The sequence below is a fragment of the Elephas maximus genome, chromosome 3 (assembly GCF_024166365.1).
Source record: "Elephas maximus indicus isolate mEleMax1 chromosome 3, mEleMax1 primary haplotype, whole genome shotgun sequence".
NCBI lineage: Eukaryota > Metazoa > Chordata > Mammalia > Proboscidea > Elephantidae > Elephas > Elephas maximus.
Genome location: NC_064821.1, coordinates 135,234,732 through 135,261,042, shown reverse-complemented (window position 1 = coordinate 135,261,042; position 26,311 = coordinate 135,234,732). Strand labels below are relative to the sequence as shown.

The 26,311-nt window shown below is 35.3% G+C and overlaps 1 protein-coding gene across 1 annotated transcript in view; it reads left to right on the top strand.

Moving 5' to 3' along the window:
• COL24A1 (collagen type XXIV alpha 1 chain) overlaps positions 1–26,311 on the top strand; it is a 362,779-nt gene that overhangs the window by 324,661 nt on the left and 11,807 nt on the right. Inside the window, exons 48-56 of the mRNA XM_049875555.1 lie at positions 3–110; positions 203–256; positions 1,004–1,066; positions 4,561–4,614; positions 8,430–8,465; positions 14,726–14,761; positions 14,859–14,885; positions 19,968–20,033; positions 20,663–20,831. Of these exons, the coding sequence (XP_049731512.1) occupies positions 3–110; positions 203–256; positions 1,004–1,066; positions 4,561–4,614; positions 8,430–8,465; positions 14,726–14,761; positions 14,859–14,885; positions 19,968–20,033; positions 20,663–20,831 (613 nt within the window). The remainder of the gene's footprint in view (positions 1–2; positions 111–202; positions 257–1,003; positions 1,067–4,560; positions 4,615–8,429; positions 8,466–14,725; positions 14,762–14,858; positions 14,886–19,967; positions 20,034–20,662; positions 20,832–26,311) is intronic.

Below are 26,311 nucleotides of genomic sequence, written 5' to 3'. Positions count from 1 at the left end.
AGGGTGAACAAGGGCTACCTGGTCAACCTGGAATGCAAGGTAAAAGAGGTCACCAAGGAGCACAAGGTGATCAAGGACCATGTGGGGAACCTGGCCTGAAAGGGCAACCTGTATGTGCCAACTCAGAAACTCTCCAAGCACTTATTTTACAGGACAGACCACTGTTACACAATAATGATTATCATGTCTCTTCACATTGCAGGGAGAACATGGTGTTCAAGGTTTAAGAGGCTTCCAAGGATTCCCAGGTCCCAAAGTATGTTTATATATTTTCTGCTAGTCTTTTAGATATCTGGAAATAAATGTTGAAATATCAATAGTTTTCTTGAGCTTTTATTTTTTTAATCTACAAAATTTCAGTTAGTACAAAGAGTTATATATTTGAATTTTAATACGTGCGTTGTTCTAGCAATTTTATTCTGTAGTTTACTTTTGTTCCTCAGTACTTTTTTTCAGACATTTTATTGTGAAAATTTTCAAACATACAGCAAAGTTGAGTGAATTTCTCAGTAAACATCCAATATATTACCTAGATTCTAAAATTAATATTTTACTCGACTTTATCCTGTACTTATCCATCTATCCATCCATCTTTCCTCTCCCTCTATTTTTGGTGTATTTCAAAGTAAATTACATTTTACTTTGAAAATGCAAACCAAAAAGACCAAACCATTGCCATCGAATAGGTTCTGACTCATAGCAACTCTAAAGGACAGAGTAGAGCTGCCCTATAGAATTTCCAAGGCTGTAATCTTTACAGAAGCAGACTGCCACATCTTTCTTTCATGGAGCAGCTAGTACATTCGAACCATCAACTTTTGGGTTAACAGCCGAACACTTAACCATTTCACCACCAATTCCTCCTAAATACTTTAGTGTGCATATCCTTAACTATCACATTTTATTTTTTGAGTCAATTCTTAAAAGATTGATAAGAGTATTTTATTTGTAAAATGTTCATATAAGCTAATTTGTTTTTACTTTTTTTAAATTGTATTTATAGGGTCCTGAGGGGGATGCTGGAATTGTTGGAATATCAGGACCTAAAGGTCCTACTGGACAAAGAGTAAGTATAAAGTCATTCTAGGTATTCTTAAATTGTGTCTCTTTGCTTATTGTAGGACTCAGGTTAAGAACTTGAAAATTGCTCCAAGTTAATAATTTAATAAAACGAATTTTAAGATAGAAATTCACTAGAGAACATACAAAGGTTCTCAACCTTTGTCAGTTCGTATATTTGAGCAAAAGATTTCTTAGACCTCTCCTCCCCATACTTTCCCGATTCTCACTTAAAAAAAAAAAAAGGTCAAAATTACTATGAAAAGTGGATAATGTATTTATTAACTCATATCAGAAACGAAAACATAAAATTGTTTTATAAGAATTCATATAGCCAGAGACCATAGACCACCCACATCCACCACCTGGAGGAGGCTTGCCTTTGACCAGAGCTCTTCAGACCATGCTTTGGAAAATATTTCCTGATAGCTGTGTTTTTCCAGCTAGAAGGTGAGCATCTCAAGAGAGTGATGAGTTGCTGCTTCAACAGTTACAAAGATTAGAGTCTGAAAAACTCCAGTTAGCTCTTTATTCTCTGGAACTGCAAGCCATGGAGAATGTACATAGGATAAACAAGCCATCAGCAATTACTGGTTGTTTTTGTTTGTTTGCTTTTTTGTTTTGTTTTGTTTTTTTACTAAGCACAGCCTCCTAATTGATGAGATGATCTATAAACTCGAAGGAAAATAAAAAACCATTAAGTTTTAAACACTAGTTTGGCTTTAGTAGTAGCACCTTTATGACTAACAGCAACTGGTAGGGCAAAAATGGGAGAGAACAGAGAGAAAGATGGGAAACCATTCAGATGCAAGAGAAATGAATCTTGAATAAGAACCTTACAACTGAAACCCACTGTTTTCTGTTTCTTATACAAGATATTAAATGAAAACGTCAATTTTTTGAAATCCTATGCCCCTTCCCTAACTCTTATAATACATTTCTTTCAATAATACAAAGAGCGGTTGCCACAGGCAACTTTTTGAAGACCCTTCTCAACACTTCTTCAGGTGTAAATGTATGTTATTTTTATAATTTCTGAAGAACTATGGAAAGTTGGTACTTTTATGTAAAGTTCAATTCTTGATTATCCACAGGTGGGTTGTGTATGGTTAGGCTTCTCTGTAGCAGAGGAGGCCTGATGGAGCAGTGGTTAAACACTCAGCTGCTAACCAAAAGGTTGGCAGTTCAAACCTACCAGGCTGATCTGTGGGAGAAAGATGTGGCAGTCTGCTCCAAGAAAGATTTACATCCCTGGAAACCCTATGGGGCAGCTCTACCCTGTCCAATAGGGTCACTATGAGTCGGAAACAACTTGATGGCAGTGGGGTTTTTTTTTCCTCTATAGTAAATATTGCCTTTAAGTTCTTATTTACGTTACGTTCCCCGCTAATTAAATCCATTCATTTTTGTTTTATTAAATTCTCAGTTAATTAAATCTTTCATGGTATTGTCAAAAAGTTGTCTTCCTGCCTAGCACCTGTCCTAAGCAGGGTCTTCTAGAGTGTTAGGTCTCTGTGGACCATAGTTTGAGCTTATATTACTTTGCTTGCCCAGAATTTTAATCAGTTCACAAATAGTAAAGTTTTGGTAACTAGCTCACAAACTACTTATCTTTAAGTGCAGATATTTCTTTATTAAGTGAATATGAGTCAGGCAAAAAGTCCTAACAGGTTAATACTTATCAAGAGTCTATTATGTACCAGATACTGCTATTCAATTTGTTTCCCTTATCTCATTTTATCCTCGTGAAAATCTGTGAGAGGTTTTATAAGTGAGGAAACTAACTCCCTGAAAGGTAATTTGCTCAAGGCAAATTATGGCTAGTATGTGGAGGAGCCAAAATTTGAATCCACATCTAATCAACTCATTGTACCAACCAAATCATGTATTAGAAAATTGCTTGCTAATTGCAAAATTAGAATATAAAATGGATATTAAGTGGCCCAGTGCCTAGTTCTATACCTAGCACATATTCTGCTATCAATAAGTATTTGATGATTTAATTAATTAATTAATTAAAACTAGGAAATCTGGATAACTTCTTCTCCATTTCAAAGACATATTTATGTAGATACCTAGTACCCATCATTAAAATCATAGCGCCATGTCTTTTGGGCACATCTAGATAAACATAGATGATGGTTTGCTCTTTGAGTCTACTTTATCTAGATTCCATGTATACCTCTCCATTCTTTTAACAAATCATTATTTCAGAGTCAGATCACAGTTCAGTTGATTAGTTCGGTGCTTTCTCATCATTATTTTTTAATGATAAGCCATTCTAGAGGATACATTTGATGAGGTTAAGGAATCAAATCTCTTTATTCGATTACAGATCTTTGAGACTTGGGCACCATATTTATAAATTATCTTTATGTTTAAAAAGTGTTTCTATTAGATTTACTCTTAAAGTATCAGGTAATCTTACTCATTCTAGGTCAATTTAATATTAAAGCTATCTCAGTTACTTTATTACAGCTATCAATAGACCATATACATTATAATTATGTTAATTGGTGGTATTTCTTATACCTCTGCAGGAATTAGAAAAAAAGAAACCTGTTAGATATATGAAACCCTGGTGGCATGGTGGTTAAGTGCTATGGCTGCTAACCAAAGGGACAGCAGTTTGAATCCACCAGGCACTTCTTGGAAACTCTATGGGGCAGTTCTACTCTGTCCTATAAGGTCACTATGAATCGGAATCGACTTGATGGCACTGGGTTTGGTTTTTTTTTTTTTTTGGTTAGATATATACATTTATGTATCCCAGCTTAAGTGCGAGCTGCAACAACTGAAATTTGCAGCCTTGGGAGTGGGGGTGAAGGTTCAGAGATATATATAGTCATTGAGAAGTGATAGAGTCCATACCTAGTTTAGGAGGAGCTGACCAGAAGCCCAGCTTATTCAGTTATTTTCCTAACCAAATAACAGTTTACAGCTTAAAAAATCACTTTTCACATTTCATGGGCCTGTTAAGTAGGCATTCTTATTTCTGTTTTACAGGTGAAGAAACTAAAGTTTAGTGCTGTCAGTGCCTTCTCTCTATTCCATGCTGCATGTCACTCAAACACCTGCTCACTCAGCATCTCCAGAGAAATATATTCACCAATTTGTTCACCATTCTACATAGTCCTTTTTTACATAAAGTAGTTCCATTTGTTATGTAATGACCCATATATAAAATGGCGTCATCGAAGTTATGAAATGCTGATTTATCAGTTTGTTAGGAACTGAACAGAAGTGACTCTCCTGATACAGAAAGATATGGTAATATGCAGGATTATGTCACTGAGTGTGAACCAAAATTACTACTATTTCTACTAATGCTATGTTATAATAAAAACTATAATCGTATAGATGTGGGCTATTTTACCATAAAAAAAAAAAAAAAAAAACAGTGCCATCGAGTCGTTTCCGACTCATAGCACAAGAAATTCTCTGGGATTTTTCTAAATTATCCTGGAAATAACACTGACTGTTTTTCTTTTACCCCAACAGGGAAACACTGGTCCCATTGGCAGAGAAGGTATAATAGGTCCCACAGGTAGAACTGTAAGTTAGTCACAATACAGGTCTCTTTTTTTCTTTTTCATATTCTTTTTGTTTTCTTTAATTGTACTTCTAAAATAATACTCCAAATATCACCCCAGGTATTCGAGAAGCAAAGGGCAAAAATAGATGTATTTTTTCTCCTGAAAGATGATTCCTTCAAACTTAGAGGGTGTTTAATGAAGAAGATATGTGAAAAGGTGAAGTAAGTGCTTAAAACTAGAGCTGAGAAGGGAAGATAGAACTGGGGGAAGCATATAGGTGATCATTAAGGCAATATAAATGGATCAGTTTTCTGAAGGAGAAAACACACCAAAAGATAAGAAGACAGGCAAGATTTGAGTCTTCAGAAATACCCACTGTAAAGAAAAGAAAGAAATAATTCATAGGAATAGGAAAACCACCAAGAACGACATTAGATAGACGAGGTTCCAAGAAAATAGTAGTCAATAGTGATCTTTCAAAGAATAAGTTAGAGTGGAAGATGGAATAGTGATTGCAGTGAAGAATAAAGAAGATATAAAAATATTTAATAATAACTTCTCAAATTTTCACATCAAACTTTTGAACTAGATATTATTTCCATTTAACAGATGAGATTCATAAAGTTTCACCTAGTCACTCAAGGTGATACAGCTAGTGAATTACATAACTGATGTTTCTTATTTCAAAACCAGTGCTCTTTCCACTCAGTTCCAAGCTATGTCTAGGGAGGAAATAGAGACAGTATGTACCACTGCTTGTAGAAATTTCACTATGAAATAAAGCAGATAAACAAGACAGTGGTTTGAGAGGCGGTAGCTTTATGGGAGAGTTTGCAATACTTATAATACTGTAAACACACAAAACGAGAAACTCAATAGAAAGCGTCAAACTGAGACTTGGTGAGGAAGAATCATTCTTTACAAGGAATCAATATTTTGAATTCTCTTTGAAAGTATTACATGCAGACACATAATATTTAAAAATGTAAAAATAGAATGCATGAAGTATTAAATACAACACCAAAGTTACTGGATTTATAAGCAAAAGAAATGTATAACTCGACATTTTTCTAGACTTTCAGCATTTACCACTCAGATTTATAGAGTCTAAGTGAAAGATTGTAAGTGGGAGAATTCTCATATTTCTGTGAGTAGTTTTTCAGCAAGCTAAGGAACACATACTGTTCTGATTACTGAATGGTCTCCTCTGTGAAAAATGTGAAATATTAATTAGTCAAGGAAACTATGATAAATAAATGGCTCGATTAAAATATCTTGCTGTTTTGTTTATAGTTTTTAAAGACTCTTATAATATTCAGTATGCACATCAGTTTTTCCATTTTCTCTTTTGCCGTTCTAAGAAGAAACTTCCAGGACAAATTCATTATGAGAGAGTAAGCATTTGCAAATGGCCAAAAACATTTTAGAGAAAACAGTGGCAGGGAGCTAAGGGTTGGGGGGAGGGGAATTCCTTTTTCAAATAAGAAAACATACTACAAAGTCATCATAAATAAACTCTATGGTAGTGCAAAGAAATAAATCAGTGGAACAGACTAGAGTCCAGAAATAGATCTCAGAATATGTAGGAATTTAATAATAAAAAAATGGTATGTCAGTTAGGATGACTTGAGATGCAAGTAATAGAAACCGTGAAGCAAACTAGCTTTGACAATAATGAAATGTATCAGAGGAAGTGTAGACATAGGAAGGGCTTCAGATTTGGTTAATTTAGTGACTCAATCATGTTATCCTAGACCAGGTTCTTTCCGTAACTCTACTCTGCCATCCAGAATTGGAGTCATCTTGCTGTAAAACTGAACATTGGCTGCATAATCAGGCTACAGGATGACTACAGTTTTTCAGGATCACATTCGGACATAATTATCATCCAAGGGGAGAAAGCTATCTATAGCTTTATCTTGGGAAAAACAAAACTCTTTTCCAGCAGTCGCACATTGGATTCTTATGTCTAATTGACTAGCATTTAGCTGCATGCCTGTTGCTAAACCAGTGTCAGAAAAGGGAAATGGAATTAATTTCAGTCATACTACTGCTGTAAGAAATTGGTACCTAACTTCAACCAAAAATAAATAAATCCCAGATAAACTTCTAAAGACTTTAACATAAAAAATGGAAGAATAAAAATCTTAGAAAAATTATCTAGAAAACTAATATATAGCTTAGGAATTGAAGAGATCTTTTATACAGGGTAGAAAATCTATAAATTATAAAAGAAAACATATTCGTGTACTTGAAAATTTTTTAATTTCATTTAAGAAAATATTCCATAAAGTCAAAAAATCAACATAGTTTGGGAAAAACTATTTGCAAAGCATACAACAGACTAATATACAAAGAACTGTTAGAAATTCATGTGAAAAAATAAAACTCAGTAGAAAAATGAGCAAAGGGTCTGAATAGGTAATTTACAGAAAAATAAATACAAAAGGCCAGTAATTATTTGAACAGATACTCACCTTTAGTCAGAGAAATAATAAAGTAATAGTGGGGTTAATTAGATCTCCATCTAACCTCTTAGAAGGTGATGTAGGGAAAACAGTACTCTCATTTATCACTGGTGGAAATGTAGATTATAGTCTTTTTTGGAAAGATATTTGTTGAAAATATAAATACACACACCCATTAACCAGGAACCCTGGTGGCACAATGGATAACCACTCAGCTGCTGACCGAATGATCAGCAATTAGAACTCACCGGCCACTCCCCGGGAGAAAAGATCTGGTGATCTGTTCCCATACAAACCCTATGATAGACCATGTTTGGGGTCATAAAATAAATTTTAACAAACTTAAAAGAATCAATGTCATCTAAATTGTGTTCTCTAGCTAAAGTAAAATTAAACTAGAAATCAATAGCAAAACAACAGTAGGAAAATCACCAAACACATGAAAATTAAACCACACTCTTCTAAATAACCAATGAATCAAAGAGGAAGTCTCAAGGGATATTGGAAACTATTTTCAACTAAATGAAAATGTATACAAAATATCAAAATTTGTGAGCTGCAGCTGAAAAGGAGTAGGAAAAGAAGCTGAAGGGGAAGAAGCCACCTTAGAAACAGGGTTTTCAAAGACTGAAGGAAGCAAATATTACAAGAATTTACCCTGATAATTTCCTTTCTAAACTGTTTTGCATGTAATTGTCAAATCAACTGTTTTGAGGTAATTGAATGAATAAATAGCTTCTTATCCCCAACCCATAACCCATTGCTGTCGAGTCAATTCTGATTCATAGTGACCCTATAGGATAGAGTAGAACTGCTTTTTATCCCAGTCTGGTTTTAATATAGAGCTAGAGATAGCAAAACAGACAGCATAATGAATTCTTAAAATGTTTCTGTTTTGCTTTGCTTTGCTTTGCCTTGTTTTGCTTTACTTAGGAAAAAGGACTTCTGGTGGCACAGTGTTTAAAGCACTGGACTGCTAGCCAAAATTTCAGCAGTTCAAACTACCAGTCGTTCCGTGTGAGAAAGGTGTGGCAGTCTGCTCCCTATGAGGCAGTTCTACTCTGTCCTGTAGGGTCGCTATGAGTTAGAGTTAACTCAGTGGCAGTAGAATTAACTCAGTGGCAGCGGGTTTGGTTTTTTGTTTACCTTCTCCCCTTTGATTTTACTTAGGGAAAAAAAAGAATAGATTTTGTATTAATTCTGTTGTACATGGGGTTGCTATGAGTCAGAACCGACTCAACGGCACCTAACAACAGCAATAAAAAGAGTCTTGATAGCTAGAAAATTTTTCAAAAAACAAATTGTCATGTTTCTATCTACAACCTCAACTACACTGAACTAATGTCTTTTTATTTTTTTCTTTTAGGGACCCAGAGGTGAAAAAGGCTTTAGAGGTGAAACTGTAAGTTTAACTAAATTTGTGGTTATATTATCACTTGTCATTAGACCATAAATTCTATAAAAGTAGGAACCTTGTCTGATTTGTTCACTCTAATATCTCTGACATTTGTAGGATAAAAATAAAATGGTAGTAGTTGTCAGGAAGTAGAACTAACCTATGGGGTATATCACAGTGAAACCTGATAAACTTTAAGCATGTTTAAGAATATGTCGATCATATTCTTGCCAGATCACTGTTTGAAATTATTTTGGGAAGCCAGGGTGTTCTGGGTATATACCCACTATGTCCTGCCAGCACTGAACCAAAAAACCAAACCAAACTTGTTGCTATCAAGTCAATCTCAACTCATAGCAACCCTATAGGACAGAATAGAACTGCTCTGCAGGGTTTCCAAGGAGTGGCTGGTAGATTTGAATTGCTGACCTTTTGGTTAGCAGCTGAGCTCTTAACCACAGGACTCCATAAAACTAGAGCACTAGAGTGATATTATTAAAGCAAAAATCAGATTATATCATTCCCCTGTTTAAAATCTCCCTATGACTTAGAATAAAATTTAATCTCCTTCCATTGGTCTAGAAGGCCCTACATGACCTGACCTGTTTGCTTTTCCAGTCTCATGATATACCACTTTCCCCTGCCCGCTGTGCTTACCTTATTTATAGTCTTTGCAACATGACTTTCTTTTACTTAGACAACTCTTTCACTTTGGACTGGCTTTATCTCATGATTTAGGTCTCTGCTCAAATATCATCTGGCTAGAAAGGCCTTCTCTGACCACCCTGTCTCATATTATTCCCAGTCACTCTGTTCCACAATATCCTGTTTTGATTTTTCATAGCACTTATTATAATTTGAAATTATTTGTTTTCTAATTCCACTATAAGGTAAACTTCAGGAGAACAGGGAACTTTGTCTGGTACACTGGCCATCAGTGTCTAAAACAGAGCCTGGCATATTATAGGCAATATATGATGCATGAATTGATAAATAAATGAATATTATTGCCTAAAATTAAGACATTACCAGGTATTTCTAGTTCTAGGCTGATAAAGTGTCATTAATCTGTTCATATTTTGTTCTGTCAGTTGCCCTAGCTCTCTTCACACACACACACACACACACACACAAAAACCAAACCTATTGCCATCAAATCAATTCCAACTCATACCAACGCTATAGGACAGAGTAGAACTGCCCCATGGGGTTTCCAATGAGTATCTGGTGGATTAGAACTGTTGACATTTTGGCTAGCAGCCTGAGCTTTTAACCACCTCACCACCAGGGCTCTTCACAAATGTGGTGCACACTCCCAAGGTATATGGGGTGGCAGGAGGTAGGCACACTGGCATTTAGAGCACGCAATTAAATTTAGGTGGTTAAAAGGATTAACTGGCACATTAAAATTATTAGTTTATCCTGTGTTTATTGTTGAGTAAATACTAAGTATCGTTTTATCATTTCTTTTCCTTTGATTCCATTAATGTTTAAGGAACTTTATTAATCTCTAAATTCCTAGAGATTATTCTACAATTAACATTAAACCTTTTCTCTTTTGGTTTTATGGAAAAGCTTCATAACATTTCTTATACGTTCATATTTTTTTTTTTTCAAATTTGTTATCTTCAAGAATCTAAATAATTGACTGGGTAAAGACAATTTATAAATTTGTAAAGAAAAATAAGATACTTCACTCTGTACAAACATCAGAATTTACAATAATCCATCAAATCGTGTTTTATAAACATTCTTTTTAGATTTTCTTGAAGCTGATATTGGAATTTATAAAGCTATGCTATACTTAACAAATTTTATTCCAAGACCAAAGCATGATTCAGTGACTTAAAAAAAATACAGAGATGGTTACAGCTCATTACACAACACATGAAAAGTACTCCTTTAGCATAAATTTGGGTTTCTTTTTAGGAAACTTCATACCTTCTGCAATTTGACATTGTAGACTCTAGTATTGATCCCAAGTGGGTCCTTTTCACCACTGAGAGACCTGTTTCTGTCATTGTCATGTGTGAAACAGTTTCTTACCTTTCTGTTCTATACTTGTTACATGTCTACCTACCTGTGGGATGTTTTAAAAATAAGTCCCTGGGATCAATTCACATATTTGCTCTCAACAGAGCCAGAGGAGTTCTGTAATATCCTAAAAAAAAATCTCATAGCAGGCAGCAAGTAGAATTCTCTCACCTCCCCTACTTCAAAACTATAGAGTTATTGCCAAATTAATCTTGGATGGTTACAAAAATCTCCTGATTGCCATGAGACCCCAAACATTTTAAGAACATGATTAAATAATTTAACAACAACAAATGCAAAGAAGCTTGCCAGAAATAATGGGATACAATTAGAAAAAAAAAGTGAAAATTTAACTCATGACAGAAATGATATCCTAATGTTGACTGTATAAAAAAGATTTTGGGAAAATGCCACAACTTGAAGCATGCAACTTAAAGCCATGGAAGTAAAAAAAAACAATCCCAGATAAGTTTTTAGATTAGCTGCATCATTTTAATGGCTTTTTTTTTTTTTTTTGTACTTTAGCTGAAGGTTTACAGAACAAAACAGTTTCTTATTAAACAGTCAGTATACACATTGTTCTATGACACTGGTTAACAACCCCATGACATGTCACACTCTCCCTTTTCAACCTTGGGTTCCCTATACCAGCTTAATGGCGCATTATTTAATGAAAAGCAATAAAATGTTGAAGAATTGCTTTGAGATATTCTCAAATATTACATCTAAGTTAATGTGTCTTCCCAATTCTTGAATATCAGAATTATCTTATTTGCTTCCAATTTGAAAGTAAAGAAGATGGTTTAAACATTATAAGGAAAAACCAAATTATGGAAAAATATGTCCTAATTATTAACAAATTAAAAATTTAAAGCGTATATGTATACATTTATGTTTTAAAATTCATAGTATAATTTATTTATATGAAAAATTATCGAGCTGTTTTAATTTTAGTACTTATTCCCCTTACATTCATACAAACTTCTAATTTGAAATTCTGGGGCAGTTCTACTCCGTTCTATAGGATCGCTGAGTCAGCTCGACGACAACAGGATTGTTTTTTGGTTTGAAGACATTTTTGTTGTCACAACTAGGGAAAAGGCGGAGAGGAGTTGCTAGTGACATATAGTGAGAGGCCAGGGAGGCTGCTAAACATCCTACAATGCAAGCTTTTTAGTTTATAAATGGGAAAAGGGAAAAATAAGAGCCATGTTAAGCCAGCCTAAAGTAAAGATTATGAAGCTGTATCAGTTGTATTTACATAAAGGCAAAGTCTAATATACTCAGGTTCTTAGGTACTTATGAATATTTTTAAAGCCTAATGGTAAAATATACTGCTTTTGGAGAATCATATGTAAATTCTGAGATTAAGTGCAGAAAGAATCCATTTTCAAAGTCAGAGCTTTCACTTAGCCAAATAACTATGATAAGCTTTCACATTAATTTAGATCTCCATTGAGAAATTAACATGGACAATCATAGTTTTATTATAAACTGCTTTATATAGTATGTAGATGGAGTGATCACTTCTTCCTGATGGTATGTACCTAGAGGAATAAAAAGAACTAATAAAGTATTACATTGTTGGAATCATATCTTGTTTTCCTTGACTGTTTGTATTATTCTATGCAGTTGTTACATTGGGTTGCTCTGCCCTGTCTTGTTGGGTTTGAAGTATTTCATTTGACCATATTTGTGGTGATCTAACTTGTTCTAGGTAACAATTTGAAATGAATCCAATAAAATCAGCAGTAGGAATAATTTCTTCCTTCTTCTATGATAAATTCCTCTTTTAAAGTCAAAGACAGGATATATATTTTGTACTTCAGCATCAGTGAGATTTTGCAAATGGCAGAAATACGCAAAGTAGAATGAAATGTCATAATTGCTTACTATTTTTACAATGTTGATCCAGAATGGAGAAACTTACACAGCCAAATTCACTCAGCCTCTGTGTATTTAAGGATATCTCCGACATGAAATTTCTATAACTAATCATGCAGCTTCGCAGCGCAAGTTTTGTATATTCTCTGGTCAAAACTGTAATCGCAAACCATGTAAACTAAGAAATGTCCAGTAGAGATGGTGTTGGAATACTCTACCTTTTTTAAGTAATTTGTGTTGTTTGTTCTAGCTGTCACAGTATATTTAGGATCAACAGCTTTTGGCAATAAAAGATACTTAATACTAAGTCAGGCATAGCATCAATGTTATACAAGCTCAGCTAAAGATAAATTTTGCTTTGTCATCTCTTAACCATATTCTAAGTTTCACTCAATGTGGTCTTAATAGTTAATTGACCAGCAAGTAAGTAAAATTTTTGAGTAGATATATAAGACCTCCCAGTATTGACAGTGATTACTACTGTTTCATTTTGAAAAATGCCAGTGTAACTTTTGATATTTTATTATACACATTTTAACTACTGTAATTTCTAAATTAATACCAATTAATTTGATATTCATTTATTTAATATTTCAATAAAAGTTATTGAACACCTACTGTGTATCAGGCAGTGTTATTCCAGACAATAAAAAGGTGACTAAGATACCTTATCTGGCGCTGGGGTTTTTTTAAGATACCTTAAGGGTCGTTAGAGATTTTCCAGTGTGTTACATACTGTGGAATGCAGAAAAAGATGATTAGTTGAGCAAAGGGGAGGTGGACTGGGTGGCAAAAGCAAGGAGGGTAAAAACTTTTAAAGAAGTATTAGAATAGGAATGGGAGTTTAACAGAAAGAAAACTTAGGGAAGAGCGTTCCTGAGCAAGGAACTAGCACATGCATGATATATACATGTGTGAAAGAACTTGTAAGATTCAGAGATCTACAACTAATTGGTTATATAAGGAGTGTTGGGTATGTGTCTTAGTCATCTAGTGCTGCCATAACGGAAATACCACAAGTGGATGGCTTTAACAAAGAGAAATTTATTTTCTCACAGTCTAGTGAGTTATAAGCCCAAATTCGGGCGTCAGCTCCAGGGTAAGGCTTTCTCTCTCTATCGGCCCTGGACTAAGGTCCTTGTCCTCAATCTTCCCCTGGTGGAGAAGCTCCTCAGGCATGGGGACCCTGGGTCCAGGGGACACGCTCTGCTCCTAGTGCTGCTTTCTTGGTGGTATGAGGTCCCCAGCACTCTGCTTGTTTCCTTTTTCTTTTATCTCTTGAGAGATAAAACGGAGGTACAGGCCACACCCCAGGGAAACTCCCTTTACCTTGAATCAGGGAGGTGACCTGAGTAAGGGTGTTGTTACAATCCCACCTTAATCCTCTCAACATAGAATTACAATCACAAAATGGAGAACAACCATACAATACTGGGAATCATGGCCTAACCACGTTGACACGTATTTTTGGGGAGACACAATTCAATCCATGACAGTGTATTAGGGAGTAAATGGAAGTGAACACCAAAACTTAGAGAGGAGGAAATGGTGCCAAAAAAAAAGTCCAATTGATTCCCTTGGATTTGAATCCTAGCTCTGTTCCTTATTCACTGGTTACTTCAATATTACATTTTCTTAAGTGTAAAATGGAAATATGGCACACAGCTTGGCACATAGTGAGTCCTCAATAAATAGTAGTTGTCACTATAAAGAGGTTTATATTTTATCCTCTAAGCAATAAAGAGCCATTGAATGATTTTAAGTAAATAATGACAGCTTAGATTTGTATTTTATAAGTAGAAGGTAGTTAGCACAGTAGAGAATATAAACAAAGTCAAATTAGAAGTCCAGACAAAAAAATGTTTAGCACTAAACCAAGATAGTTGCTGTTGCCGTGGAGGTGGAAAGGAAGAAAAGTATCTTGGAGAGATTTGGAGGTAAAATCAAGAGGATTTGGTAGCCAATTTATAGGGGAATGTTAAAGGAAAGGGAAGTGGTCTCAAAAAATACTTTGAAGTTTCTAATTTTGATGATTAGGTGGATGGTAGGTAGGAAAAACATACTTAGCATTAACATTTTTAAATGTCACATTTACAATAGTTTATTAAAATGAATAATTTCCATTCCTAGTAATATCAGTAAAAGAGGAAAGTAAATATCTGCTTGTTCATGAATGTGGGTGATAGCTAAGTGCAAGAACATATGATTTCAAAATGCAAAAACAACTTTGAAATCTAATGACTTGCTTTACACAGAAAGACCAGTAATGGAAGTTGAATCTTAGTTTCCTTGTACATACCAAGCAAAAACATAATATGCATATTGTGCCTTGTCTCTGTTTCTTCCAGGGCCCCCAAGGACCAAGAGGTCAACCTGGGCCTCCAGTGAGTATTTAAATTTGTATCTATTTACCATTGAAGTTTATATGTTTGCCTGGTTTTGGATGTCTACTAAACATAAGTTTAAAATTTTTTGTTATAGGGTCCACCTGGAGCACCGGGTCCAAGAGTAGGTTTTCTTGGTTTTGTTTTCGTTTTAATTTATTATATTATATTAACTTTTGAAAGCTGCTTGTGTTAACTCTCTTATGTTCAAATGTGTGACTCTTGTCTCCCTCTGTGCTTTGTTGCTAAACTGATAACAGACCTGACCCAACTGCACTACCTTGAAACTCAAGCTTCAGACTTATCTATAAAATGGGAAACATATCTCCTACTTCCTTGGTTGGTTTTGAGGATTAAATAAGAAGTAAAGTACTCCACAAACTGCCTGACACATAACTGCTCAAAAAATGCTAACTCCCTCCATTTCTTCCTTCTTCCACATACTAGCCCTCTTTATTTAAAATGTTTTAGGGGGGTTTAGTTTGTTTTTGTTTTTTTGTTTTGCCAACCAGAGTTATCCATTTCTTAAGCTTTACATGAATCCTCTTCAGTTGCTGGTGACTGTAGAAGACCTCACACTTCTCACATATTTGCTTGTTATTTAACTCTCACAGCCTAGAACTTGCTACTCTTACTTTTGAGGCACTGTTTCTGTTGCTTCAGTTATTATTTCTTGACCTACGATGTTCCAAGCTAGGTCTCCCTAATGCCTTGTATCATCTTTCAAAACTCTGCAGTATCTGCGTCTTCCTGCTCCCTACAAAAGATCTCCTTCCACCCCCACACTCATCTATACTCCATTACTACAGCCAACTACAATGGCTCTTGGCCACACTTCCTACCTGAAGGAGACCCACTGTTGGCTACACTGTTCAGTTGCCCCAGTGGCCAGTCCAATGCCTTCCAATTCTTACTTATCTCTGCATCCTGGTCTGGTATCACTTTGATCTCTGTCAGTTTAGTTTTAGTTGGAGGATCACCGCAGTCCACTTTCAGAAGGCCAGAAACTGTATTTCCCTCAGCTTTTCATTGGGGCAAGGGATAATTTTAAAGCAAAGTGACTAAGAAAGTTTGTCCCCTTGAAAACAAGAGACCCTTTTCTCTATAATTTTTTAAGAATTGCTGCTGCTTACTTTCATTGACTGATTGAAACCTTCTCTGTGTGAACATCAATGTGAATGTCTTTCTCCAAATCTCCAAAATACTCCTCATTCTCTGTTCTTCCTATACTCCCACAATGCATGGGTTACAAGTACCCTTAACAATTGCCTTCCCACCTTATAACTTTGATAATCATAGCTGTCTTTGCAAGAAAGAACAAATTATAAAAGGTCATGCATCATTGGCAGATTAGAGAGGTGTTGAGTGGAAATTTGCACGTTTAAGTGCCAGAATTTGGTGAATTTTATCTGTTTCAGTTAGGGGTTTTTGTATGTCTCCCTACTTACCCAGAATAAAGTAGGACGTGTGAAAGGTTTTACTCTGAGAAAAATGTGGATAAGAATATATACTTTGGGAAATTATTATAAGGATTAAATGGGAAGATGTGTGTTTGACACATTGTAAATACATAATGAATTCTAGTTTCTCTGTTTTGTTTTGTTTTGTTTTCTCCCTTTCTCTCCTTTCTGTTGTCCTTCTACTTGGCCAACATGAAAACAGATTTCTGTATAGTCTTTCCAAGACTTGCAGAGTTTATCCTAGGAAAGTGGCATTGTAGCCTTGAGACCGAGACTGCCAGAGCAAAGGTCTAAATGATATTGAGAAAATACCTACATATCCTTTCTGAAGTCAATGTACAATCATATCCTCTGTGAAACTCTTCTTAATTCCATCCCCACTTCAAATTGCAAGATAAAAGCCATCATTTCCCTTTCTTCATTCATTCTCATTTATTTTCATGCCAGTCTTTCTCTACTTGGGGGCTTTCTCTACTAGATTGTGAACTTTCTGAAGGTAGAGGCTGTTTTTTTTTTTTTTTTCCATTCAAGCCCTTATTAAGTGTCTGTTGAATAAACGAGTAGAAGAAAGCAAGCTAGGTCTCTTAGAAAACTTCAGTGAGCATCTTGCAAGCTAGAAGATTACATTTGGTGGAAAACAATGTTTAGGAATGAAACAGGATCACAGAATTAGAGCTGGGTGTCCTCTTGGTAATTATCTAGTGATTAGTTCAGACTGTGAGTTGTGACTCATAGTTGTGAGTCAGTAGATTATGAGACCAATTTAGTGAGCCTCATTCAGCATTCTTTTGAAATGAAATGGAATACAATAGAAAAAACTATCATGGGGAGTGACTGCTTAATGGATACAGGATTTCTTTCTGGGATGATGAAAATATTCTGAAATAGATAATGGTGATGGTTACATAACATTCTGAAAGTATGCTCCCTGGGTTGTTGCAAACATTAATTTCTAGAGTTCTGAAGAAGTTCATTCTGAGGACTTTTACAGCTTTCTTATTGCTTTTATGCAGCAGAGAAAATACTACATTATTCGCGTTATCTCCTAGATCTCTAAGTCTGAGTAAATGTCCTTTTAATATTTTGTGTGATGAAATTGAAAAATGCATAAAGCACTTCTGCCCCATACTGAAGTACAATGGTTGCCTCAAATAAAAGCACTCGTGCAATTGTTTGATTTGCAAATTGATCTAGATGCTTTTAGATGGAGCACAATTTTCACTTGACAGACTAACAATGTTATTCAGACAAATTTTTGACAGATATTTTGTTGAAAATGAATGAACTGAGTCCATCATATAAAGGAAAACAACTGACAGAATTTAATGCCAGTGATAAAATTCAAGTTTTTAAGCAAAAAAGGATTTCAGGAAACGTCTATCTACCATATGAGTTTGACAGCTCTCAGTACTTAGATTTTTCTAATGAGATTGGTGGTAATGTTAACAAACGTAATTTTTTGTTATTACATAATGACATGTTTTAGTATTCAGAAACTCTGCATAATTCCGTGAACCAGTATTTTCCAAATGATTAATGCATGATCTTAACAAAATTATACATCAGTAACAGAAAATATTCCTTCAAAGTTTAAGGTAGATCAATAGATTTCACTATTAGAAGTACAAAAAAGTCCATTGAAAATGTAAGAATTGTTGAATTGGCAAATTTTTGTAATGTATACTCTTACATTAATAAAAAAAAATTAGAAAAGTTCATTGATATGGTTTTCAGATTCCACATTGCAACTAACCTTTAAGAAACCACCACTTGCCAAGTTTTGATGTAGTGTCAAAGAAAAATATCCACAATTATCTGAAAAGGCTATTAAAGTATTCTTTTTCCAACTGGGTACTGGGTTTTCCAACTACATATCTCTATGAAACCAGATTTTTTTTTCATGTATTTCTACTAACATATCACAACAGATTGAAAACAGAAGCAAATAAGAGAATCCAGCTGTATTCTATTAATCCAGACATTAAAGAGATTCGCAAAGGCATAAAACAGTGCCACTGTTTTTACTAACTTTTTTGTTTTGCAAAATATAATTCTTTTTCATAAAAAATATATTAACATATGATAGGTTTATTGTTATGTAGAGGAATTAACAAATCAATAGATTAAAATTTAATTTTAATTTCTAATATGGTAAATATCAAAAGTTATAACTCACATAAACAAAAGCTCTTTAAGACACTTAATAATTTTTTTTAAGTGCCAAGGGCTCCTGAATCTGAAGAGTTCGTGAACTGCTATGCTAGGTTTTCTAAGGTTAAAGCCCTTAACCATGAATAAGCAAACAACTGGAAAATATAAAGATGGCAATTGTTTAGTACTTAATTCAATTTTCCATGTTTAGTGGTGATATCTTTGTATGGCCTATGCCAAAAATCTGCCCATTCATGTAGGCATGATGGTCAGAATTATGTAATCTGCAGAGAATATTTTACGCTAACCCTTTCTACTTCTTTATTAGGCCAGATTCCCTCTGCCTCATAACTTTTGTGCAAGCTTGTTACCTCTGCCTGGAAAGCTCTCCATCATTCTCCTAAAAATTCTTACATGTTCTTCAGATCTTAGCTCAAATGTCACTACCCCAGGGAAGCCTTCCTGACCTATCTCTTCTAACTTCTTACATCATCCAGACTTGATTAAAACTCCCTAATTTCTCTGTTAGTGCCATGTACTTTTCTTTCATAGCGTCTATCATAACTTGCAACTATGTATTTCTGAAATAACTTGATTAATGTCTGTCTCCCCATATAAACTGGAGCTCCACAAAGGCAAGTTTCTTTTTTGCTTACCGTTGTATCCTCAACATGCATCACAGTGTTTGGCAGTATATATATATTTATATATGCAGAATGAGTCAATTCTTTTACAATATAAAAACCACATGTCGAGTCAGGAATAGTGCATTTTATTGATTGTTCATCATTTTAAATAGTTTTTGAAATTACCAACTGTGAATTATGAGAGACCTATTAGAAACAGTTTCTGTTGTCTGGACCTCCAAGTAAAGAGATATCTTAGCAGCACAATCATTCTGAAAGAAATTAAATTGCTCGGTTTGTTTACACAGACGCTATTTCCCAGAACCTTCTCCCAACTCATGCTTCTTAGTTTCCAAGCTTATTAAAAAATATATAAAAAGACTTTTACTAATAGTTATGCCGAGTCTTTCTCTAAAAATATCTTTTTATTAAATGCAGGAGGAGATTGGGTTCTTGATGTATTATTTCTTTTGGGACTAATCGTACATTTTCCGACTTCAGAAATTGTTTTTAAGACCACAGAAATATCAGATTAAACTAGTGTGGTGACTACTTCAGGATAGTAGTATTTTATTTTGTTTTCCTTCCAAGAATGTAACTGTTAAAAATTTATTTATTCTCCACTTTACAATTTATTAACCATAGGGGATCATATTTGATTCCTCTTCCATTTGGGTAATTTTTTCTGTGTGTTTTCATGCAGTAGAGACAAATAGTTTTTTTTTATTGAGAGCACTAGACTTTGGTCCTATTTTAATTAGGAGGCCTTTGATATTTGGCTGAAGGCAGCATATTGTCCTTTCAGAGGGCCAGGCAATATTTGCAAGCTCTGTGTAACCATGGAAGTTACAAACCTCCTTCAGATAATAGGTCTGGTATACTTTAAGAGCAATGCTTTCAAGATTTACAACCTTTAGAGCACTCGGTGTTGATCTTATTGCTGATCTCAAATGGTTTTGTTTTACACAGAAACAAATGGATATCAATGCTGCTATTCAAGCCTTGATTGAATCAAATACTGCCCTACAGATGGAGGTAATGTATCTTGCTTTTCTTACATTGGCACTCGAAATGTACAAATTAAACAGGACTTTTTATGAGTGTGTGTGGAGACTAATATGTGGCTTTATCTCAAAGACTGTATTTAAAACACACTGAAAATATGAAACCATTTTTCAGGACAAAATAAGCTATTTGAACATAATAGAAATACGTGCACTGGACACTTTTTAAGGAAAATAAAACAAAATCATAATGTTGTTAAAGAATTTATTTGTAAGGAATTTGGTACTACCGAAGAAATATAGTTAAATGAAGTTAGCCATGTTCATTAAAATGGGATCCGTTATTAGCATCACTCATTCTTGTTCAAACTTTAATTATTATTTACTATATAATTTTTTTTTAAAGAAATTAGTAGGTATGGTAACTCTTAAAAAAGTTTTATGACGGTTTGAAGACTAGACTTTTGAGTGTGAATTCAATCTCTTATTTATGATCAAGGTTGATAAGCAAATGCACGTGCCTGTATTTAAATATAAAGTGTTTTCTAAATCCTACTCCCAATTCACTGCACACAATATGGGCATTTTTTTCTCTGTCCACATACTTGTAATGCTGCCCTACGCTTTTTGGCTAATACTATTCTTATGTTGACTTGGCAGAGCTACCAGAACACTGAAGTGACTTTCCTCCATCACAGTGCAGAGATATTTAAAACCCTGAACTACCTTAGCAATTTACTGCACAGCATCAAGAATCCTCTTGGCACACGAGATAACCCAGCGCGAACCTGCAAAGATTTGCTTAACTGTGAACACAAAGTATCAGATGGTAAATTCTTGGATTTCTCCAGTTATGATATCTAATTTCATTTCATCATTTTTGTGTTTGAAGTTTGGAGTGCCTTCGTTCCAAACCTTAAAGACTTTGATAAAACCATAGCAGATGGCATTTAAATGTCATCAAGAACAAAATACTTTTAGAAGGAGACGTGCTTCTGATGTCAAAGTGTCCTGGTTAAAGAGTTCACATTACAAAGGTCTACTACTACACACCCTTACTGAGCCCCAACTTTTTCCTCCCCACCCCTACTTAATATCATTTGCTTACACTTTGCGCTTAGAATGCAGCACATTCATGTTAAAAATTAAAATGGGACTGACTTTTCGGTTGCCAGTCAAACAGGGGCACCTGTCAGAACTTGTTCATCCAGGACTTCTGGGGTTGGCAACATGAAGAAAGATAGCACAGAGCTCCCTGTTCCACACTCCCTGTACATAAAAGTATTTTTCCAGAGTGACTTTGAAATGCTGCATTCTAGAATGAGTGACTATGAAGATGAAGTGCTTTATCTTTCTTGAAAGTTTCTCATCCCCTTCAGAGATACCAAATTCATTAATCAGAGGTGCAAAAATGAACTTAGAGTAGAATTATCAAGGAAAGGTTTTAAACTGAATGGAGCAGTTATCAGTTAAGAATGAGAAACCCTGACTGATACAATATGTCATTTAATTTTAATTTCTACTTGGTCTGTAGTAAGCTATACAATCAATATTAATTTTTTTTTTTTTTGGCTAAAGATTTTAGTCTCAACATGGTGACAAACATGCTGATTTGAAAAAACTGTGTTATATCATTTATATTATTTAATTATATCTTTCTTTCTATCTATATTACCACCACCACCAGTTGCTGTCGAGTTGTCAGAGTAGAACTGTTCCATAGGGTTTTCAAAGGCTGGTTTTTCAGAAGTGGGTCACCAAATGTTTCCTCTTGAGGTGGCTCTGGGTGTACTCGAACCCCCAACCTTTCGGTTAGCAGCCTAGCTTAGCCATTTACAGCCCCCAGGGACTCATACACACACACACACACACACACACACACACACACACGCACGCATGTACAACACATTTGTCTGAGTGTGTGTATATATGTCTGTTCAAAAATACCTCCTTCTACTCTAGAAGGACAATGAAAATATTCATTAACACTTAACCTCTGTAGATAATTCCTGCCCTAGAACAAACCCAAAAACCAAACCCAGTGCCGTCGAGTTGATTCTGACACATAGAGACCCTATAGGACAGAGTAGAACTACCCCATAGAGTTTCCAAGGAGCGCCTGGCGGATTCAAACTGCCAACTCTTTGGTTAACAGCTGTAGCACTTAACCACTACACCACCAGGGTTTCCTTCCTGCCCTAGATAACTACAAAAACTAAATAATAGTTATTGTTCAGTTGCCTATAATACCTTATTTTTATACAAGTAATGTACACCATCTACATTTGTTTGCCAACTGCACCCTCCCCCTGCAAGGTATTTTTGTAAGCATGCTATGCTAATTTTTTTACAACAGCATGTTTTAAAAAATGGCATAGTGGTGCTTATGAAAATACTTTGAGGGGGAAGGGCACAGTTGGCAAACAAATGTAGAAGGCACGCGTTATTTGTGTAAAAATAAGGTAATTCTAAACTTGATTATCTCCATATTTAAAAGTATAAAAACTCAATTCTGTAGATTGGAAAGGGACAAAGATATGAGACATACAAATCATTGTGAAATGTAATTCAAGATCTGCCTTACTTGTAGGAGAAATAGCTAAATGGTGTGAATTGCATAGTATCGTAAAATTCTTTTGCCCAAAAATACTTTTATCACTGGCTTACCTGGCCAATTGAAATCACACTAGAAGTTTATTTCATTATTTAAGAATTAGAAACTAAATTTACTTCTTTAAGCAGCCTTAGTGTAAGAGCAAATACTCATGGGGGAAAAAAAAACAGCTGGGATTGAAGGGATCATCCACGTGAATTTAAAATCACCAAGAATTAGGTCATAAATAGACTTTCTGAAAATGATTGCCAGTCTGAAGTCAAAATCTTCAAGGAATGAAAGTTGATGATTGCAACAAGAAGGACTGATGGGTGATACAGCATGATGACAATAATTTCAACACGTGTTTTTAGGAAGAAAGTAAGTCTAATGATCGGGAGTGAGTATGAGGAGCAAGAAAGACACTTTCACCCCTGCAGGCACATTGATATGGAGACTGCAGAACTTGAAAGAGATTCAAGGTGTCAGAGAGTAGTAACTCATACTCTTGTTAAAATGAAAGCGAAGAGATTTATTGAAAGTAAAGAGGCAGCTGAAACTGGAGAGACACTGAATCTTATAAAGTGAAAGCCATCATTCTGCAGCAGGAAGCTGCAGAAACATATTTAAAGGGTGAGAACAAAGAACTTAAGGTACATTATTTTGATTGGAAGTTACAAACTTGAATCAAGCAAAGCAGAGTTATATGAAGCATGGATTTGAAAGGAATTGGTTTAAAGTACCCATGTATCTTTCTTAGATTGGTTAAAAAACAACATGATAATTGCAAAGCTATGTGGCAAAAAGAGTAGTTATTGGGTAGTTACAACATAGTTACAGGACATTTTTCCTTAGAAACAGCTTGCTCAAATGAAAACTTTCCTGTGGGTATTTGCATAGGGTCTGCACCAAGGTTTCCTCTCAGAGACATTATTGCTATATCTTTAACTTGGAACTGTTGCTGGGGAAAAAAAAAAAAAACAGAAATAACAAGAAAATGGAGCTGAGTTGAAACCTCAACTCCGTTTTAGATATTCCAGGCACCTCTGTTTTAAATTCCCTTACGTATTCCCTCCGTTCTTTTTGATCAACGATTTAGAGAGATTCTTTGATCACTTTATTGACCACTATTAAAAAGAATCTTTCTTCTGCACGGACTTCAGGTACGCAGTTATTTTGGATGGTTGCTTTTTCAAAAACCTTTAAGATCCCGTATGCCACGAACATGGAAAGGTAGCTGGGCATCATCGATAGCTTCACCATGCCATAGCTTTAGCCTCTTGCATCTGTGGTTTCCTTATGTTAAGATTGTACATGGCAAGGCCACATTGGAGGAATAAACTGACTTCTGAAGGGTCAGCTCAGAGATTATGCTCAAGTCGGTCTGAAACATAAGCATATTCAATATACGTTACTCTTTTCATAGGCATGAGATTAGTCCTTTGGGTAAAAGCATTGGTTTAAAATTGTCATACAGCATTAAATGGTTCCTATAATTATTATTGGAGCTCTGGTGGCACAGTGGTTAAGAGCTCAGCTGCTAACCAAAAGGTCAACAGTTCAAATCCACCACCTGCTCCTTAGAAACCCTATGAGGTGGCTCTGCTCTGTCCTATAGGGTTGCAATGAGTCAGAATCGACTCGATGGCAACAGGGTTTTGTTTTTGCTTTGTTTTGTTTTTTGGAATAATTATTATTATAGAAAAGACCAAAACAGATGTCAGAAGAGACTCTGAAACTTGTTCTTGAATGTAGAGCAGCTAAAGGGAATGGAGGATAGGATGAAGAAAAACAGCTGAACAAAGAGTTCAAAGGATGGCTCGAGAAGAAAAGTAAAGTCTTATACTGAAATGTGCAAACACCATGAGTTAGAAAACCAAAAGGAAAGAACACAATCGGTATTTTTCAAGCTGAAAGAACTGAAAAAAAAATTCAAGCCTCGAGTTACAAGGTTGAGATTCTTTGGGCAAAATAGAATGACACAGGAAGCATCAGAAGAAGGTGGAAGGAATACACAGAGTCAATGTATCAAAAAGAATTGGTCAACCTTCATACATTTCAGGAGGTAGCATGTGATCAAGAACCAATGGTACTGAAGGGAGAAGTCCAAGCTTCACTGAAAACATTGGTGAAAAACAAGGCTCCAGGAATTGATGGAAAAACTATTGAGATGTTTCAACAAACAGATGTAGCAGTGGAGGTGCTAAGAGATTTGGAAGACAGGTACCTGGCCAACCGACTGGAAGAGATCCATATTTATGCACCTTCCAAAGAAATGTGATCCAATAATATGCGGAAATTATTGAACAATATCATAAATATCACATACAAGTAAAATTCAAAAGTGGTTGAAGAAATACATCAACAGGGAACTGCCAGAAATTCAAGCTGGATTCAGAAGAGGACGTGGAATGAGGCGTATCATTGCTGATGTCAGATGGATCTTGGCTGAAAGCAAAGAATATCAGAAAGATGTTTAACTGTGTTTTCTTGACTATGCAAAGGTATTCACCTGTGTGGCTCATAACAAATTACGGATAACATTGCAAAGAATGGGGTTTCTAGAACATTAATTTGTGCTCATGTGGAACCTGTATATAGACCAAGAGGCAGTAATTTGAACAGAACAAGGGGATACTGCAAGGTTTAAAATCAGGAACAGCGTAGCTCAGGGTTGTATCCTCTTACCATATTTATTCAATCTGTATCCTGAGCAAATAATTCAAGAAGGTGGACTATAGAAAGAAAAAATGTGGCATCAGGATTGGAGGAAGACTCGTTAACAACCTGTGATATGCAGATGACATAACCTTGCTTGCCGAAAGCAAAGGGGACTTGAAGCACTTATTGATGAAGATAAAGACTACATACAGCCTTCAGTATGCATTACACCTCAACATAAAGAAAACAAAAATCCTCACTACTGGACCAATAAGCAACATCATCATAAATGAAGAAAATATTGACGTTCTCAAGGATTTTGTTTTACTTGGATCCACAGATCAATGCCTTTGATTTATTACATTGGACAGATCTACTGCAAAAGACCTCTTTAAAGTGTTAAAAAACAAAGATACCACTTTGAGGACTAAGGTGCACCTGACCCAAGCCATGGTATTTTTAGTCCCTTCATATGCATGTGAAAGCTGGGCAGTAAATAAGGAAGACTGAAGAAGAATTGATGCCTTTGAATTATGGAATCAAGGAAGAAAATTGAATATACCAGAAGAATGAAAAATCTGTCTTGGAAGAAGTACATCCAGAATGTTCCTTAGAAGTAAGCCTGGCAAGACTTTGTCTCATGTACTTTGGACATACCATCAGGAGGGATCAGTCCCTGGAGAAGGACATCATGCTTGGTAAATTGGAGGATCAATGAAAGAGAGGAAAACTCTTAATGAGATGGATTGACACAGTGATTGTAATGATGGGGTAAAGCATAGCAATGAATATGAGGATGGCGCAGGACCAGGCAGTGTTTCATTCTGTTGTATATTGAGTCACTATGAGTTGGAACTGACTCGATAGCCTCTAACAACAACAACAACAACATGATTATTAGAATGACATCCAGTTAACAATATAAACTTGATCCATGATCTAAGACCTTTAGGCAACTAATGAAAATTACCAAAGAAGGGGGAGTCTGAGGGCGGAGGTACATGGAACCATGTAGCTTTCTGATGAATTTGTCTGGTATTTTGTTCTGTCTCTCC